Source organism: Psittacula echo (genome assembly GCF_963264785.1).
Source record: "Psittacula echo genome assembly, chromosome: Z".
Taxonomy (NCBI): Eukaryota; Metazoa; Chordata; class Aves; order Psittaciformes; family Psittacidae; genus Psittacula; species Psittacula echo.
Window position 1 is genome coordinate 806,825 of NC_137742.1, and position 19,058 is coordinate 825,882.

The 19,058-nt window shown below is 46.8% G+C and overlaps 1 protein-coding gene across 1 annotated transcript; it reads left to right on the forward strand.

The window, feature by feature from the left end:
• Positions 1-1,791: 1,791 nt before the first annotated feature.
• Positions 1,792-18,786, forward strand: ALPK2 (alpha kinase 2; the record flags this gene model as incomplete). The annotated part of the gene is made up of 10 exons (XM_080637332.1): positions 1,792-3,184; positions 6,982-8,956; positions 11,051-11,198; positions 11,591-11,718; positions 11,813-11,848; positions 12,712-12,986; positions 13,101-13,189; positions 13,688-13,905; positions 14,702-14,750; positions 18,552-18,786. Exons 1-10 carry the CDS (start codon positions 1,847-1,849, stop codon positions 18,784-18,786), a joined length of 4,491 nt encoding a protein of 1,496 aa, XP_080493458.1. The 5' UTR covers positions 1,792-1,846.
• Between the last annotated feature and the right edge of the window lie 272 nt (positions 18,787-19,058).

A 19,058-nucleotide genomic window follows, 5' to 3' on the forward strand; every position in this document is an offset into this window, starting at 1 on the left:
TCCTCTCCTCAGGCACACACATGCGTGCGTACAACACACACACGTGTTACATGCTGGTCTGGTTACCCCATCTGCTGTTGTTCATGCTCCTTTGTGTGCACAGAGTCAGTTTGTTGCACAACCTGATATTGTCCCTTGTAGTGCCATTCCCACCAACCACCTTCTCTTCCTGCTTTTGCCTCTCAGGTGACTCTATGGAAAAGGTGGCTGTGAGTGTTTGCCCAAAGGAGATGAAATTACACCTGGCTGCTTTGTGCTCTTCACACCAGAGCAGATTCCAAGCAAGCCCCGCAAGCCCCATGCTATTTAGTCACCAAGCTCTAATCTGGCTCTCCCATTGCTTCTTGCTAGCTGCCTTTGATCAGTGAGTGCAGTGGCCTGTGACACGGAGCTGAGTGCTGACAGGTCCAGTGCCTGCTCTGCTGTGGCCCTGCAGAGAGCAAGAGCACTGCAGAGCACTTGGGAAAGGTTATGGTGTGAGCTTCCAGCCAGGAGAGAGACAGCAGCTAAAGAGGTCACAATGGGGAAAGCAGAGTGAAGAAAAAGGAGAATGAATAGAGATTTCTTTCAATCAGCAGGATGGGAAGAAAGCTTTTCCTACTGTTCTCCTTGTCACACCAGTTCTGAGAGTAAAAGTAGGTCACTTTTTCATGCATCCTTCATGAGATCACAGTTACTTGGAGCTCAGTTCTGCTGCACTGCTTTCCCTGAGGAGTGGATCTGGGATGGTGGAATAGTCCTGCTGTGATTAGTGTGGGTACCCTGTGGTGAAGAATGACCCAGAGTCCCTCTTGTACTGTACAGAAACATCTCAAGTCTCTTTGGATTTGGGAATGCTTAGGAAACATGTTTTATCTACAAGAGGAAAGAGATGATTCCTTGTCTCTTTGGAATCAGCTAATGGGAGTCTTCTGGCATCTTGCACCTTGGTTTGATGTACATTCCCCATTGCCACACCAGGCTGCAACTGCACAGCTCTTTGAAAGTAAGGCTCAAGTGAAACTGCCCACCCTTATGTCATTGTCATCTCACCACATGTTACAAACAACAAACCAAAGTGGAATAGAATTGCCTTAAACAGAAATACCCCTGTAAATCCTAACCAGAGTGATTGTGTAGGTATTCCTACAAACACATTTGGGACTTCGTGTCACTGTGATGCCAGGAGTGGCCTGGTGCTGTGCCAATGTGGCTACCAACATAGCAGCTACTTGCTAGGGGTCATGCCCAGGTGAATATTCACACTGTGTACAGGTTACTGTTTGCATTTAGACATGTCTAAGTAAGAGGTGCTAAAGCCTATTTCGTGCTGCTATGTGTGTGTGCAGTCGTGCTTAGGAATGTGTAATGTGTGTTTTCCAAGCACAAGTCACTCCAGACAGCTACAATGTGTTGCGGGAAGTGTCAGTGAGTAGACTGATGGGTTGTAGCTCCTGCTTCAATGTTTGATCCTGATTCTTAAATACTGAATATATATTCCCATGTTAGAAGGGTTTTAAACTGCAGGTTTTGTCTCTTTGCAGGTGCACAAAGCAGGATCTACACTTTGAACAGTACCTGGACACAGTTTGACAGCAGAATGCCCTGCTCTGCAGCTTGGCTTGAGCTGGAATCACATACAGACCTCAAGACTTCCCTAGAGTTGGCTTGTGACCTTAATCACCATGTGGGGGACTTGAGGGTAAAATGAGCAGAAAGAGGAACATTATGCACAGCACAAGAATTACCCTGTGAGGGTGACCCCATGTTGATCCCACAGATTCTGACTCCTCAGAAACCAGAGGTGAAAAGCTCAGGAAAGCTGAAGTGTTGTCCCCACTTGAGAAACTCCACTGGCTTTCCTGACATGGAAGACAACATGGATGTAAAAGATGTATTTAAACCCCAGGAAGACAGTTCCTGCCTAAGGGATTTGTCAGAGAATGGGGATGGCCTCATTCATTTTATGGCCAGTGTCACTGCTGGAAAAGCAGAGGAATGCTGCAGCAGGGAGGTGGGTTCCTGCCCTGCAAATATGATCACTTCTCACACAGACAACTGCTGCTGTCACAGGGAGGACTCTGTGTCTGGTCAGTCTCTGGCTGATGTCCAGGCAGGTGATACCCCCGCTACACCTCTTCCCACTGATACCCTGATCCGTGAGCAGACAGATGCTCCTCCCACAGGAGACCACAGATATTGTGTCAAAGATGGTTCTGACAACCCTGCCACTGTTGGGGGGGTTTATCCAGAGCAGATTCCAAGTGTAAGTGATGACTTTGATGACGACCTGGAATATTTTGAATGTTCAGATGTGCTGACAGTGCACGAGGATGAAATCTGGAAAAAGAAACTACAATTCTTATTAGAAAGTGATGATGAAGATGATTTAAAGCTGAGCAAGGATTGTGATGGGTGTGCTTACTTCCTCGGTGAAATGCCTTGCCTGATTCAAGTGTCAGATGACACTACGCCTATGGATACCACCATTGGCTTCTGTGGTCATCACTCAAAACTCAAAGGAGTAAATGTAAGGAGAGACCCCTCTACGTCCAGCCAGTCAACTCTGCAGCCAGAGATGACTCTCACTATTGGGCACCACCGGGACAGCAGTTCCAGTCTGCAGGACAAAGAGAAAAGTAAAGTGCCTGAAGCATCCGCAGCCATTGGAAATGACCATCCCAGGGCTGAAGAAGGAAATAATGGAAGCAGCTACTCAGCTGCAGGATTCCCAAGGGACACATCAAAGCACAAGGATAATGTACCTGCCGAGACAGACTCTGCTGGTGGCAGAGGTGCTGCTCTGACAAAGCAGGCTCCAGACACGATGGGAGAAAGCACGGACAAGGACTTGCTGGGGGCAAGCTCCTTGCTGCTGGAGGAGGAGGGAGGAGCCGTGCCAGAGGAAAACCCCAAGCATGCTGTGTGCACCTTGACAGAGAGTCTGCGGATAAACCTCTTCAAGTTCCTGAACCCCAAAGAGCTCTGCAGATACGTAACTGCTATAGGACAGTCTTTGCAGACTGCAGCGGAGGTCAGGGAATCCAGTGCTCTGGGTCAAGGTGTCACTGCAACAGGGAGACCCGGGGAGGCAGAAAGCTCCCAGATGCAGCCTGGTGTGTGTCCTGCAGAAGAGGGGGAAAGGAAAAGGACTTGGGGCCTGTCTGAGCACAACCAGATGCCAGCTGAAACCGACTCACCCACGGTAAGTACAGTGTTTCTCATTGAATAGAAAGAGCTGCTCTGCTGATTTAAATGCATTTTATTCCTATTTGTCACAAAATCATGGGAAATGGGAATTACTGTGAAAGACACTATTCATGTACTGCTGAATGACAGCTCTGGCTGGGAGGAAATCTGGTGTTGAAAAAGGCCCAAATAAACCATAAGCTGTTCTAATTATAGAGTGAGACAGATAATAGTGAGAGGCACTAATGGGACTGTGGACAGCTGGGCAGGGAAATGTGAAACCCAGGCTGCTGCCCAGGTCTTACCAGAGCAATGTTGTCTTCAACCCAGGGAGTTCCTCAAATACCTCTTGTGAGCACAGAGTCTTTTGAGTCACTTTCTTCTCAGTTTGTACTCAAAGAACAGGATAGTGCTACAACAAATCAGCACGGTTCTGCTCTGAGGGTCTGACGAGGGGGGGAGTTTAGTCCAGAGAGGTCAAGTTGCAAAGGTGGATGGAGCTTTGCTTTCAAATCAATCAATGAAAGAGCCAAATACTCCAGCTGAAGTGTAAAATCCAGTTAAACATGAAACCCCAACGTGGTGTTCTCCATGTTTCATGCTATTGGTAGGAAATCAGCATGGTTGTACACACACATACAATGTGCCAACAGTTTTCCTAAGTGGTGGGAGAACTGGCTCATGCTTTCTGTCTCTTAGTAAAGACTTGAGATATATAAATGTGGATGTATGAGTATTAAATCATGAATAATCTATCACTGACTTTACTGATTGGAAGGTGTATAGCTGATTGTACAGGGAACAAAACATCTGTGACAAAGAAACACAAATCAAATAGGAAAGCAGTATCCATGTGCACAGAAGGGCTGGAGATGAGCACAAGCCAAACCTCTGGTTCTAAATTTATGAATGAAGATTTATGAATTTAGGTGTAGGTTCAAAATCAGATGGTGTTGAAAATGAGCCAAAAGCATACTGTGTGGAGTCTGCTCTTTCTAGCACAGGAAAAGCACAGCCAGCTTCTCAGAGCTCCCATATCATAAGCCAGGAGCTCCTCAGCCATCTACTTGGGTAACCTAAAACAGGCAAGAACAAAATCTACCTCCCATTGCTGCACAGAGGTTTATGTGGGCTGTGGTGTGAGCTGGAGCTCAGTGCGGGAGACCCGTCTGCCAGGAGCAGGGTGGGGAACTCACACAAACCACAGTGACTGCTTTTGGGTTTCCCTCTGCATATGGTGAGCAGGTCTGCTCAGAGTGGACCACAGCACTCAGTGCCCAGGGATTTGCACTTCCCCTTGTAGCCAAACTGCCTCCGATTGGAACAACCTTTGCAAGTGCTGGACTGGGTGACTTCTGCTGCCATTAGCTGGTGGAGGTGGGAGGCTCCTGGCTCCTCTCCTGAGCTCCTGGTGAAACTCTGTATGTATCTAATGCTTCAAAGCAGTTTAATTAATGATAGCTCCTCAAAGCCAACTGTGCCAGTGGTATGGTATGATATTACATCCCATGCGGAGAGCCAGGAAGCTGCCAGTCTGCGGTGTGTCATTCAAGTGCTGGGCTGTAGTGGTCAGTTCAGAAGGTGCTGGTGTCACTCCTATGCCTACGCCCATGCCTATGGCCTGTTGAATGCCAGTGATGCTGGTGAGGTGCTCCTGGAACCAGCAGGTTCAGAGGAGTTCCAGGCGAGAAACAGCATACTCATGCTGATACCCGGAAGAATGGCACATGGAGCATTTTTGTTCCTGCTGATGAGCTTTACTCTTCATCCTGCTGTTATCTGGGTGTCACTCATGTCATAAAATGTGAGACAGAATTGGTTTGGCCTTCCTGGCATAAACTGGTGTCACTTCCAGGTTATTTGAACTGTTATTGTACCCAAAGGAGAGAAGCAGACAGGCAGAAAGACATGGAAAGAGAGTGGAAGGGTAAGAAGGGAGGAAGGAGCTGCATCAGTGGCAAAGGAAAAGCAAAAGAAAACTGTTTGAAAGGGTGTCACAACAGTTACAACAGGTTAAATCTGCCCATGAGGGCTTAGGTTGAAACCTAGAGAAGGAAACCCGTTGAAATCCAGCCTGAATCTTTCTCATTTCTCAGAGTTTTCTACTTCACTGCAAAGTTCTACCCTGTATAACCCCCTTCAGTAGTCCTTGTGTGCAGAATAACTCACTGTAAGTGGTTTGCATGCTCCATTTCTGAGTATTATATTCATACTATATGCCAGAGATCTCACAAGAGAGTTTGAGAGGCTACAGCTCATCCTTTCTAACAGACTGGAGGGGTTGGTGGCAGGTAACATCCTGTTTGTCACCTGTGTTGTAGTTGGCTCCAGCCTTTCCTGGGAGCCACACAAACCCATCATCTGTACCACTTCAGAGCTGTGCTGTGATCTCATTGCTCTGTGTTGCTGTCAAAGGCACAGTGTCTTTGAAATCCTATATTCTTTCTTAACATCCTCTTTTTCTGCCTCTCCAGCAGGAATAGCAGGATGCTGGCAAGATGCCAGTGAGCATCTGCAGGAAAAACTGCAGCTCATGTCTTTTGTTCCTCCTAAAGCACTAGGAATACCTGCAGGTATTGAGTTCTTTAGCAGTAAAGGCAAGCGAGCCATTTAAACCAGAGTGTTATTTTAGGAGAGGAAATGTTTGCCTTGAAACTCTCCTTCAGAATCATTAGAAACCCTCCCAGATATGGCAGTAAATGTATGTTCAGGCTCTTGAGCTGCCCCAGTCTCTGGTTCTGTTTGGCCTCTCTGCAGATGTTTTGGCCTAAACTTCCCTGTGAACACCAGCACCAACCCTTCCCAGTCAGGCTTCCTGTGCTGGTTTCCTCTTTTATACATGTGGGTCTCAGACTAGCAATTCACCATCCCCAGGGTGATTTCTCTTAGAAATCATAAACGAACCACCCCAGAGGCGGCATGTGTGGCATCAAACACTGGACACTTGTGAGAACAGGGAACAAAACCCAATTCCAGATGGATAGATCCAGGGCTCTTTCCTGACGTGAGCAGGAGGCACCTTTGGGCACCAGAAGGACAGCAGTTGTGGAGCTCAGCTTCCCAGGCTCAGGGGTTCAAGAGAAGCATGCACTGGTAAAGGTGTCTGAGCAGCCTGTGCCTCTGCTGCACACAGCAGCTCATGGAATCCTTCATTCCATGTCCCTCCCTAAGGAACAGCACTTCTGAGCTGTGTGCCTGCCAGCACTCACTGCACACACACAGCAACGCTGCACCCCAGAGGACTCACCCAATGGGTGTCACAGGGGCTCATTTCTGCCATCATCCAGCACATCCTTACACGTTAACAAATACCATGGGTGAAACTGGGACTCCCAAGGGAAAATCCCAACCCAGAGGAGTTATGATGTTGAGTTTGTAGCTGGGTGAAAGCTACAGCTTTGCTGTGGGTGGAAGGTGCTCATCACCTCCATGGAATTGATGTAGTGCTGTTGAGAACTAGGGAAAACCCTGGCAACAAAACTTGGCAGGGACTCTGGGACAAGAACTTAGACTGAAAGCTCAGTGTTGAGGAGAATGGGGAGCAGTTGAACAGGGTTTGTGTCAGGCAGTTTGGCTCAGTTTAGTTGAGGAATGGATTGTTCCTGCATGAAGTGACTGTTTGGAACATTTTGATGCAGGTTCTAAATCTGTATAAAAATCCAGGATTCTGGTTTCACCCATTAAGTTGATAGTTTGACTGCTGACAGCTACTAAAAGCCCAGAGAAGGAACATTTCAAGCCAGGACTCCAGTCCAGGCCTGTGTCAAGCAGCAATTCTGGTTTTGAGTTACGTTTCTCTTTTCCTCTTTGTAGAATCAAGGTGCTGATGTTCAGATCTCTACTCAGAGCTGTGAAAGGCTGTGCATGGAGCCCCAGATGGGAAAGGAAGGCATCTTTGGGACTTGTGAGAGTGCAGGAGCCATCCAACCAGCTCCAGAAGTGCTCTGCACTGAAAGGACATCACAAGCAAAGAGTGACAATGTACAGACCGACTCTCAACACCATGCTCATAGTGAGAAGGGAGGAAGTTGTCACCAACAAGTCTTCTGTGGGCAAGGAATGAATGTTGTTAGTGGTGGTGTTTCACCTTTCCCTGTACGGGACATGGGCTCTGCTCCTGACAAACAAGAATGTTTGTGTGCTGTTCTCTCTTCTGCAAAGCTCTGTGATGAGCCAAGGGAGGGAAGGCAACAGTGCAGCTTTGACTCTCATGGTAGCAATGACACAGATACTTTCTGCAGTCTCTCCTCTGATGAATCTGTGCTTGAAGCTCAGACCAAGTCAGGCCTGGAATGTGGAGGACCTGCGTGCGGAGGAGATGCCGATATATCTAAGGTGCATGACAAGCTGTGGCAGCTTCTTCATGAAGATGAGGAGTCAGACTGTCAAATCCCATGTCAAACCAGGGGCATCACAAGCTTAGAAATCAGGCTGACAGGTACCAAAGTCCCAGAATTCCACTATTTACAGAAGACCTCTTCTGATCCTCCTTTGCCAGAGGAGCAGGAACCTGTTACACAGCCAGATAGTAGACAAAGAACAGAGGAAGGTGACTGCACTGATTCTGATATCCTACTTAAAGCAGATGGAGCATCCATAGGAAACACTTGTCTTGCAGAAGTGGTAGAAGCAGATGGTGTATGTCTAGATTCTAGCACTGGAAATAAACCAGAAGGACCATCATCCATTTGTGTTACAGCAAATAGCATCATCTTAAATCCAGGGGAGTGCTTGGAGCAGGAGCCAAATCCCATGTTACTTAACAGCAGTGGATCCATTCAGATGACTGTTGCTGGGGAAGGAGAGCTTCCCATTAATCATGCTTCCCAAGCGTGTGATAGAGGTTCTCCTGGAAGATTAGAGGATGTTCAAAGTGGCGATCGTGACAAAGAAACTGCAGGTAAGTCACATGGGACAGCTGGTCAGTTACTTCCCACTGAGCACAACATATTCTTGATGGATGAGACTGTAACTGGTAAAAGGTGTAATTCTAGAGACTGTTACCCAGCAAGGGAAGAGCTGCCTGATTTCCCTGAGGATAAAGCCTTTTTCCCCAGTAGAAACCCCAGCCAGCTGCCACATGAGGAACCCTCTTCTGTCAACACCTTACCTGAAAGTTATGGAGTGAGTTCACCAGAGAAAGGAAACCACTCAGCCCTGAATGCACAGAACAGCAATGATCCTGACAGTGACCTCCCTTCAAGGAATGACTGTCACGATTCCCAAGTTGTTTCTAATGCACAGAAAAATGTTACTGTAATTGAGACTCCTGAAAGCATCACAGCTAAGAATCCACCCCAAACAGCAGACCGACTGCCAGAAGTAGAAACCCAAGGAGTGGCATTCACCCCTTCTCCTGGAGATGTGGTTTTAAGGGATTTGAATGTAGAATTGTGTAAAGCAGGAGGAGAACAGAGGGAGATTGGCAGGGCTGGAGCTCCCTGTGCCTCAGGAGCTGGGCACGCCTCAGGGAGTCAGGCTGCAGCTGCCCCTCGCAGCACATCAGAACATCTGGGGTTTACTAACAGCCTCTTCAAGTCTGATGGAGAATTAAAAGCTGAGCCCATGAAGTGGAAACACAACACAGCAAAGAGTGGGCATGCAGCTGCTGGGGCTAAGAAGAAGTTACCTCCAGCATCATTGTCCAAAAAGCCCCGTCTGGAGGAGAGTGGAGATGCCTGCAGTGATCCTGCCCTTGCCACAAAGCCTGTGAGGAATGAGGCAGGAGTGAGTCAGAGAGAAGATAGAAATGAGCAAAGGAAACTCACTGTGAAAAAGGAGAGCAAAGGTAAGAGAAGGTTGAGTTTCATTTCTGTTCTTTCCCATGTTCTGACTGCAGTTTGACATTCAAATGCAAACACTCTGCAAGCCTCTTTTGGTGTAAACCATGTCCTGCCCTCACTGGTTTTAACCTCCAGCTCTGTGAGTTGCTACACTGTGGCTCCCAAACGTAGTCGCCCTGCCTTGGTTACCAGCTGGTTTTATTACTAGCCAAGTAGTAGTGTTATTAGTAGTGCCACATGTTGTGCAGTCCTGACTGGTGACTGCTGCTGGGTCTGCATTCCTCTTACCACTGTTGTGAATGACACTGCTGAAGTCAGCAATATGAAACTGGAACAGCATACAAGTGAAAGGAGATTCAGTTTGCAGCCAGGTAAACCAAGATACAGACAGGAGCAGCAGCAGTGTAACAGCTGGACAGCTGTTTGTGGTTTCTGTGGATGCTTTGCAAGGACTTTTGACATAAAATAGTCAGAGCAAGACTGAACAGGGACTAAAGCTGCGCAACTGTGAGAGATTCTCATTAGAGTGTGCTCTGGGGACAGTTCTGCTTCTCAAATCACATTTAAAACCCCCAATCTTTTCTCTGTTGGAAGATGAGTCCTTTGCCTAGAGCCAAATGTGTGGGAGGTGAGACATTCTGCACAGCACAGTAAGCAGGCTGCAGGCCCTGCGAGGTGCCTGAGCTCTTGCCATGTACCTGAGGCTGTGCTTGGAAAGGTTTTAAGCATTCAGGCCTGCAGCAGATGAGGCTGATTCTCCTTCACCTTCTCTTGATGTGCTTCAGTCCAGACTGAAATGAGTGTCTGTACCTCAGAGTCGTGTGGGCCCTGCCCCAGCATTGTGGGGAGGTTGGAATGGTTCCTCTGGTACATGCTCAGTGTTCTCCTTTGTGTTATTTACAGCTGGAGGAGGGAGGACTTTGTGTCAGGACAGTGGTAGTTCTATTTGCAGTTGTGTCACATACTGCCTGTGTCATTTTAGCCCTGATTCAGCAAGATCCATAGGCTTAAGGACTTAAGTGACTACAAGTTAAACATAGCAGTGAATTCCAGGTGCCTGACCCCTCACGCTGGATCCAGCATTCCTTCAGCATTAGCTGGGAAAAGCTAGACTGCAGGAATGGGATCCCCCCCAGGGGGCCTTGTGTCACGCCAGCTCATTCACAGGATTAACACAGGAGGAAACAGAACGTCTTGCATTGTATGTCCCTTACATCTAGCAGGGGTGGCTCACTGGAGCATAGGGATGTGTCATGATCCCAAAACCCTTCCTTAAGTATATGTTGATTCACTTTCTTTCCGAGTAGCCTCCATTCTTCTGCTAACGCCATGCCCACGTGCTGGGAGCTGGTAAGAAGTCCTAGCAGAGAACCAGGTTGTGAGGATCAACCTCAGCCTGGGCAGAGGCTTCTCCTCCCCTAACCTAAAATCACAGAATCATAGAATCAACTGGGTTGGAAAAGACCTGTAAGATCATCAAGTCCAACCCTTACCCCAGGACTGCCAAAGCCACCAAGACTGCCAGGAACCTGAGGGCTTGGATTTGTCAGCCAAAGAACCAGATGCCCTGTGGCTGGAAAGGTAGGGACTTTCCTTCAGGTGGGAAGCTAATCCTTTGGAACTGAAGTGGCAAAGGCCACTGACAGTACCAGATGTAGATATCTTATAGTGTGGGGTCCTCCCTCCAGCTGGGCTTTAGGGGACATCAGTGCATCTCTGAGAGCCTCATCCTGGCAAGGTGTGATACAAGAACACCTTGAGACTGAGCATCTCCTGGGGCTTCAAGGCTTTTCTCTCAAAGGCTTTTTTAGCTGGTCCTTTAGACAGAGAGAGTGTGTTTTGGTGAGGAAATGATTTTATGTCAATGCCTTTTCAGTCTAGAATCTCCCTTGGGTCCCATTCTATCAATTCAAAGTGGGGCACTGAATCAGTCTTAAAACCTCTGTATTTTAAAGTGTTGCTTTCTGCATCAGATAACTCATGTTTAGTTACCAGTGTTGCCAGATTCACATTCTTAACATCTGCCAATCACTCTGGAATTCCTTTTTAATGCCAAAGCAATGTCTCCTAATCCTGAACTGTGGCTCTTCTGTTCCAAGCTCCCAAGCTGCTGAAGAGAATCCAGGCAGAACTCTTCCCTGACTGCTCTGGGAATATTAAGCTGTGCTGTCAGTTTGGTGACATTCACAGTGACTCCACTATTACCTGGACTAAAGATTCCAAGTTACTGGCTCGGCTGCAGAGGAGGTAAGTGGATGTTCCTGAGTAGCTTTTGGGTACATGTGCCAGTGATTTACTCTTGTGCCTCTTAAGAGGATTAGTGTGCTATGTGCTCTTCACACAGAGCGTTAGTAGTATTGGTCCTAGTTTGCATTCCATGTGACTTCATGGGATAAATGTATCTCAGACTGTTAGGAATAACACAAAATACATAACAGAGATTTAAAGCCATTTCTAGCTCCAGTTCTTACTTCCAAGATATTCAGTATTGTTCCATGGAGATCTCCCTTCATCCCAACCACAGTCTAACTAACTGGTGTGGACCCAAACACTGTTCCTTTTTTGGGAAATATATATGGGATAATCAGGGAAGCTCTTCTAAAAGTATTGATGTGGGAAATGACCATGTTCTGTTCCAGTGCCCAGGATGACTCTCCTGTTTCGTTGGCAATAGCTAAAGCCAGTAACAAAGACCAGGGAATGTATTACTGCTGCTTGAACAATATGTATGGAAAGGTGACTGCTGAGTTTAATCTGACTTCAGAAGGTAAATCTCATTTATCATTGTAAGGAATAATAATGACAGTGGCAGTTCCCATTCATATTATTACTACAAAATGTGTTTCTTTGTTTCCTTGTAGTACTGGAACATCTCTCAAGTTTCCAGAATTGTGAAGGTAAGTAAAAGTCCCTCGAATTCATGACAGTTTTGGAGGGGAAATACCCTCATGTAGGATCCAGTGGCTTGTGCAGGTGTTGGAGCACCCACCATGACAAGCTGTTGGCTTGCACATGGCTGTGGAGCTTCACTTAGTGCAGCAAGCAGTGCAATAGCATCCCCTCATGTCATGCAGGCACACACAAAGTACATGAGGGCACATGCTCACCTGCTCTGTAACTATACTTCAAGAGAAAGATGGGCATAAAGCTTTGGAATGCTTTCCCTCTATGTTAACTTGTGTTTAATCACACTCAGTGTATGTCTCACTGTGCTGCAGCTAAAGATAGTGCATTGCAACTGAGTTTATCATTTCTCAACAATGTGCAGTAGTGTAGGGAATCCAAACCAGAGAGAGCTGCAAAGCCTTCACTGCTGTGTAAAGCACACCTTTGCTCTCCTATATAGCTTCTTCACTGATGTTCCTTGAAAAGAACCACTTTAAATGCCAGCCTGCAGCACTGGAGCTGATGCAGTGAGTGTGGCTGGTACTGGGAAGGGTGTTCCCATTATTGCCATACTGGATAAGGACAAGACTCTTTCAGCTGAGTGAACATGTTGGCAGCTTTTGTCATCCTTACCTTTTGCTACACTCTTTATTCTCTCCTTCTGAGCTGCCTTTCTCCATGCTGGCTTTAGATGGTAGAGGCAGCAAGGTACACGTAGAGCAGGGTTCCAAGCCCTTACTAACACAGGTTAGGCCATGTGCTCTGTTCCCATTGAGCATTTTCTTCCTGCTATGGAGGGCTGCATTTGTTCTTCCATGCCCACCCTGTGGCTGTAGGAGGAGGCTGTGCAGAACACAGTGGCTTTGTGTTGTAGGTGTGGAGGAAATTGAGTTCATGCAGCTCATGTTCAGAGAGGATTTCATCAGTGACAGCTATTTTGGAGGGAACCTGCGTGGAGTGATAGCCACAGAAGAGCTTCACTTTGGAGAAGGCATGCACAGGAAAGCCTTCCGAAGCAGAGTGATGCAGGGGCTTGTGCCAGTGTTCAGCCCTGGGCACCCTTGTGTGCTCAAAGTGCACAATGCCATCACCTATGGGACCAAGAGTCAGGATGATCTGGTGGAAAAGAACTACAACCTTGCACTGCAGGTAAGCTCCCCTTTGGCAGCATGAATCGTGGGGAAAGCAGTCTTCAAATACTCAAACGGCTCATCTGTTAATGTGTGGAGTAATATTCCATAGGTGTATCTGTTTGTAACATAGGAATGCTATGTCCAGAATACTGCAAGAGAGTATGCAAAGATCTATGCAGCGGAAGCTGAACCCTTGGAAGGCTTTGGAGAAGTACCAGAGTGAGTATATATCTGTTTTATATACATCTACACATATGTATTGTCCTGGGCCACCGCTGCCCACTGTAATTCCTAAAGAAGAAAGAGGAATTCTGAGGACAGTGTTACAGCTGGAGTCATGACCTGCATAATACTGAGTATCAGGGTGCTGAGAGAGGTTCCATTCCCATTACAGAAGGATAATAAGGAGCACAGACAATAAGTAGCAGGCAAAAGGCCTATTTTGATATACATTTAGAGGATAGTATTCATTGTAGTGTGGCAGCAGCTACCCCTTTGGCACTGTTGATCCAAGATATAAGACTTTGGTAACCAAGAGATATAAGCTCATATTGGATAATGTGATTATGTTCTGGAGGTACCAGCCCTATCCAGATGTCTCCTGGTGTGGTTTAGACTTAGCTGTTACTCCCTCTCTGAGATGACTGGCTCCTCTGTCTCTTACTCCTTCATTGACAGAACTCTCTGGATTTCACTAGTCTTATCCCTTGCTTTCAGGATCATTCCTATATTCCTTGTCCATCGCCCTGCCAACAACATCCCCTACGCAACAGTGGAGGAGGAGCTGGTTGGGGAGTTTGTGAAGTACTCTGTCAGGGATGGCAAGGAAGTGAACTTCCTGAGGAGGGATTCTGAGGCTGGCCAGAAGTGCTGCACCTTCCAGCACTGGGTCTATGAGAAGACCAATGGGAGCTTGCTTGTTACTGACCTGCAAGGTGAGCTGTGTGAGTGCATGGTACAGGCTGGTGACCTCTCCCAGGCAATGCCTGTAACTGCAGTGTGTCTGTGCCTGTTTCATGCAGGCATTATTTATGCATGAGATGCAGATTGGAACAAAAGGTAGGGGGCAGAGGCAGAGTGTTTTCTAGCCTTCAAAGAGAGAAGGAAAGAGAAGAAATGGCTTCCTCACATTTCTTAATGCTTAATGGTCTTGAGATCATCATTTTCCTGTACAGAAAGCTGCATCTTCAGGACTGGGTTTTGCCTAGAAACAAGTCAACAAAGGGACAGGTTTAAACCCCCAAGTGTTTGGAGATACTGAATGAGAAAGGGTTTGGGCTCTTGCATCCAGAAAGTGAAAATCAGGTTGCCTGACTATTGCTATTTGATTGGCAAAACAAATAAGCAGTTGAGAACATTTTAGTCTGAGTTTGCAAACATCAAACACACAAAGCCCTTAAATAAATATACACAGGGCAGGTGTCAGCAGAGATTGTGTCTGCTCCTTAAAACCAAAGCGTAACCCTCCTTACCCCACGGACTGCCTGCACAGGGGACAAGTTGCACTCTACTTATCACCTACTATCTGTAAGCTCCTGGTCTGAGACTGACCTCCAGGAACTACAAGTGCTACAGAGCACAAAGATCCTGGTTTTATTGGGATACCTTCAGATACTTGGGGAAAATGGTGACAAATAATGCATGCCATGAATCAATGAGCAATATTTAATGCTTCTAGATTTGGTGCTGTTCCAGTGTAACACAAGTTCTCTGTTTCCTTGCTGCTTGTAGGTGTAGGAATGAAGTTAACCGACGTTGGCATAGCAACACTGGCCAAAGGGTGAGTGCAAAATGCTTTCTTCACAGCATGGCTTTGCTTTGCACATCAATCTCTTCTCAGTGCATGCTGGGGGAGGCTGCACTGAAAGCTATTCTTGCTTCAATGTGGAAGAAAAGCATCCTCATCTGACTTTTAACTCCTTTTGGATCGTATTTATGGGAACCACCTATGAGGGAAACACGTTCATGTTGTTCTAAAAGGGCTACACTGTAGGCTGGGCTTTTCTTTTGCTTCATGCCTCCTTCAAAATATGCTTGTTCAAAGGGTGCTTCATGCATGAAATCGAGGTCTCTGCTGGCTTACAAGGAGGTGAGGCACTTTGCTTGGTGGTCCATCAGCTGGAGGAAGGCAGGGCTGGAAAAGCAGGGCCAGCACTAGCTCCAGCTCAGGATATTTAAGTAGACTTATTTCCTGGTAGTTTTTGATGGCTTCAGATCTTTATGGGTGATTTAAGCCTTTGTGTAAACCTATAGGCCTTTAATGTTCTCACTTTCTCTTAAGTCTGTTGATTAAAGCTTTAGTTACACCACAGGCCAAAGGAGCCATTGACAGGAACAGGCAGTGCTGCTGGAAAGGGGCAGAGGATGGGGGTCAATGCCTTCAAATTCATGTTCTGCTTTGAGAAACTGATTCCAGTTTAGTATTTATACTAAAGGAGAAGAACCTCACAGTATCTGTTACATTATGAATCTGAGAAAATCCTTAACATTTGCAGCTGGCATCCATTCAATCCTTCCATTGAGCTGTGGAGCCAAAATGAAAGCAGGTTAAATGAAGCTGCATCATCCACTTATAAAACACAAGCCATAAAAGTTTTACCTAGGCAACACTTGCCTGGAATCAGATTTATGGAAGTGCTTTAATGGGTGATGTTGTCCAGCTCACTGTGGGCAATTCCTCCTACAAAAACACATATTGGGCTAGGGAAGAGGAGGTGCAGTTAGAAATGACTATGCAGTGCAAGCTGTAGGAAGGATTCTATGATCACCTATGATCATCTATAAGGGAATATCATTTCACTTCCTGAGCAACCTCTTAAAATGAGTGTCATTTTGGCTGTCATTTAGCTAATGACATTGCTGCAAGACAGCAGATATTTTCTGGTCCTGTTGAGAGAACAGGCAGAGTCCTACTTAGCCACAAAATACAGTGTGATGCTGGTGTGATTTTAAGATCCAAAAGAGATTTTTGGTGTAATTGCTATAGAAATTGCCAGGAATTACCCCCTTTGCAGGGGAAGGACCTCACTGAGCACAGCCAGGTTCTTACCTCCAATTCTTCTAAACCTGGGCCAGTCCCATCAAGACAAAGCACGAGTATCCTTGGGGAATGCTTCTGTGGTCCTTGAGGAACTCTTCCAAGTTATTCTGCTCTTTTACCCTTCCTATGTGTGTTTTACCAGTGAGCTGGAAACCGAAAGAACTCAGAGCAAAGGGTCAGTGATTCCTGCGCTGCGGGAGCTGCAATACAGCTTCCGTCAGCAGAGGGCAAAACCTCACTAGAAACCACAGAGCCTGGCAGGGATTTCAGTGGAGTACTGGGACAAGCTGCACTCCTTTGAACGAGGTCTGTTGTAGAGGCTTTGGCTTTGGTAAGCAAGAAGTGCCCAGGTATTTATCCAGGCACAAAGAGGAGGAACTCAGGAACACGGTGACCCGCGGTCATGGTGACTGGGGGGAGCGGTGTTTACCACATGGGGACCTGGCAGTCTGCTTTGAGGGCACTGGTGAATTTAGTTTAACTCCACATGGCAACAAGAGCCATTGAATGCAGAGGCTGAGCCTGGGGCCAAATCCAGCATTTCAGGTTTAAGGAAGATTTGGTTTGGGTCAGGTAAAGGGGATGGAATTCTGTCCAGGTTTTATTATGAGTCATCTGGTCGGTGAGTAATAGTGTGTGCTGTGCAAAATAACACACTCATGTTTCTCAAGGCTTGGAAGGGTCAGTAGAATGGAGACCTTCCCCACTTACACACACCACAAGCTACAGAGTGCTTTGAATCAAGCTCACAGGTCCTGCCAGATTACAACAAGCTGTGGGCACCAGGTCTGTGCAGGACAAAGCACATCTGGAGGCACACATGGGGGGTCTGTGGAAGCCCTGGAAGAGCTGTTCCAACCCTTGATCTCACATCTGTAGGCTGGATTTCCTTGGGCTGTCTGCACCCTGCAGAGCCAAAGCAGGCTCATTCATCCTTTCAGCTCCCAAAGGGCAGGAGTGTTACCTGGGGCACATCTGGAGCCGCAAGAACAGATGCAAACTGTTGTGTTAAGAGAAGGGAAGTGGGGATGGCTCATTGAGGAGCAAAGCTAGGGAATAAAACCCCTCATGTGGTCTGTCTCTTGCTCACAAGATTGTTGTGCTCTTACTGCAGCTATTTTTTGCACTTGTTGGGTTCTAAAGCTGTGGTTAGTTTAGCAGAGCCTTCTAAAGGCTCTTTTGAAGGTACATTTGAAGTGTCTCCTACTCAGAGTACCTTCTCAGCTACTGTTTCTGCTCCCGGTTAAGATGTTCCTCCAAAGACATACAGGAAGTTCCAAATACAGGTGAGAAACGCATTTGGACAGACTGTGTGAGAAAAGCTCAGCCTTTTCATTCCAAGATGATTTCCACAAAGAAATGAGTATTCTCAGAATGTAACAGCATGAGAAAAGCACATGAAGAAGCCACCAGCTCCACTTTATCTGGTTCTTGGAGCCAGGAGCAGTGGTATCAAGAGGTTTTCTTGCTGACCACGGCCAGGTTTGTCCCATGACCTTAGGAGCACACATACCTGAAGCTCCTCTGGTAAAGGAGCTCAAGGATAAAGTCTCAAGTCTATTATTTCTACAAAGGAGGGAGAGAACAGTTCATGTCCTGCTGAGCTCAACAGTGACTCCCCGCTTCAGCATCCTTTGGGTAAACCAGCACAAACCTTACTTGAAGACGAGTGGAAAATAACCTCTTAGCTTTTTGGGGTTCATCTGGCTGCCTATGGCAGTTGGCTGAGTAGTTTCTCTGGAGCAGACTCACAACCTGGTTGTTAGAGATGCAGAATAGAGCAGTTAGATATAAATGGAGGCAGACACCATCCCCTTTTGCAAGGTATTTTGTTATCTTTTCCCCATTGGCACCATCCTTCTGTAGAAGAAATCCTTAGCTCTCAGAAAGAGATTGACCTTCTTGGAACACTTTTCTTTAGCACTCTGCAACCTGCAAGAGGAAGGAAGTTCTCTGGAATGCTGCAGTGAGCAGGTTGTGTTCGTTTCAGTGCTAAAGCTTGTTGGGTTTGTGCAGTGATAACTCACAGCTCACATCTGAGGACATTGTGTGTCCGGTGAACCAGGATAATAGAGTCGAACATGCACTGGAAAAGGATCCTGGTAGTCAAGTCTATGAGAGAGGAGCATGGCACACAGGATAGGTACATGTTCGGATGGAAACAGCTTGTGGTTGGACAACACCTCATGCAACAGCTTTGTCACTTCATGGTGGTCAAGAGAACTGTTTCTAGTTGTAGAATTCATTTCTATGTTACTGAGACAAAGCTAGCTAGCAGACAGCTGCATTCCCAGCTAACTGGAATGAAGAATAGTAGCGAGGGAGCTACAGGACTTTGCCTCTTTAATCCTTTTCCCTCTCTGCCACTGCTTGTTGCCTGGTTTCCTTCCCCTCTCAATGGCTGGGTTTGATTCTCTGTGGCAGAAACAGCAGTGCTTGGTGTTCTCCAGTTGCTCACTACCAGCAGCCACGCTCTGCCTCCCTATGCTGAAAATGAACTTTGAAATCCCATCTGGCTTTTTCTTTTCTTTGTTGCTACAGATACAAAGGGTTTAAAGGCAACTGCTCCTTTTCCTTCATTGAGCAGTTCAGAGCCCTCCACCAGTGCAATAAGTACTGTGAGATGCTGGGGCTGAAATCCCTCCGAACCTCTCACCAGAAACAGAGGAAAGCAACAGCCATGAAAAGCAAGACCCTTCCAAACTCATCGTTTATGAAGAAAACAGTGCCCAAGAAAGCCAGAGAACCCAGAGACTTCATTGCTTCAGAGCACTGAGTTGCACCGTCCCACACTCTGGAACCTCCTCCTGAGGACCTGTATGGGCACCAATGACCTGGGGGGACAACTTCAGGCTTTTGCCTCCTGATGTCATTCTGGAGTCATCCTCATGCTGATGCCAGCAGCAAAGGAAGGAGCTGATTCCATGGTTGTGGCGCCGGGGATTTAACACCAGGCAAGGTTTTGAAGACACGCTAAGCCATCTGCCTGGAGTAACATACAACCCTTCTATGACTTGGTGTCTGCACATTTTGAGACTGGACATGGAG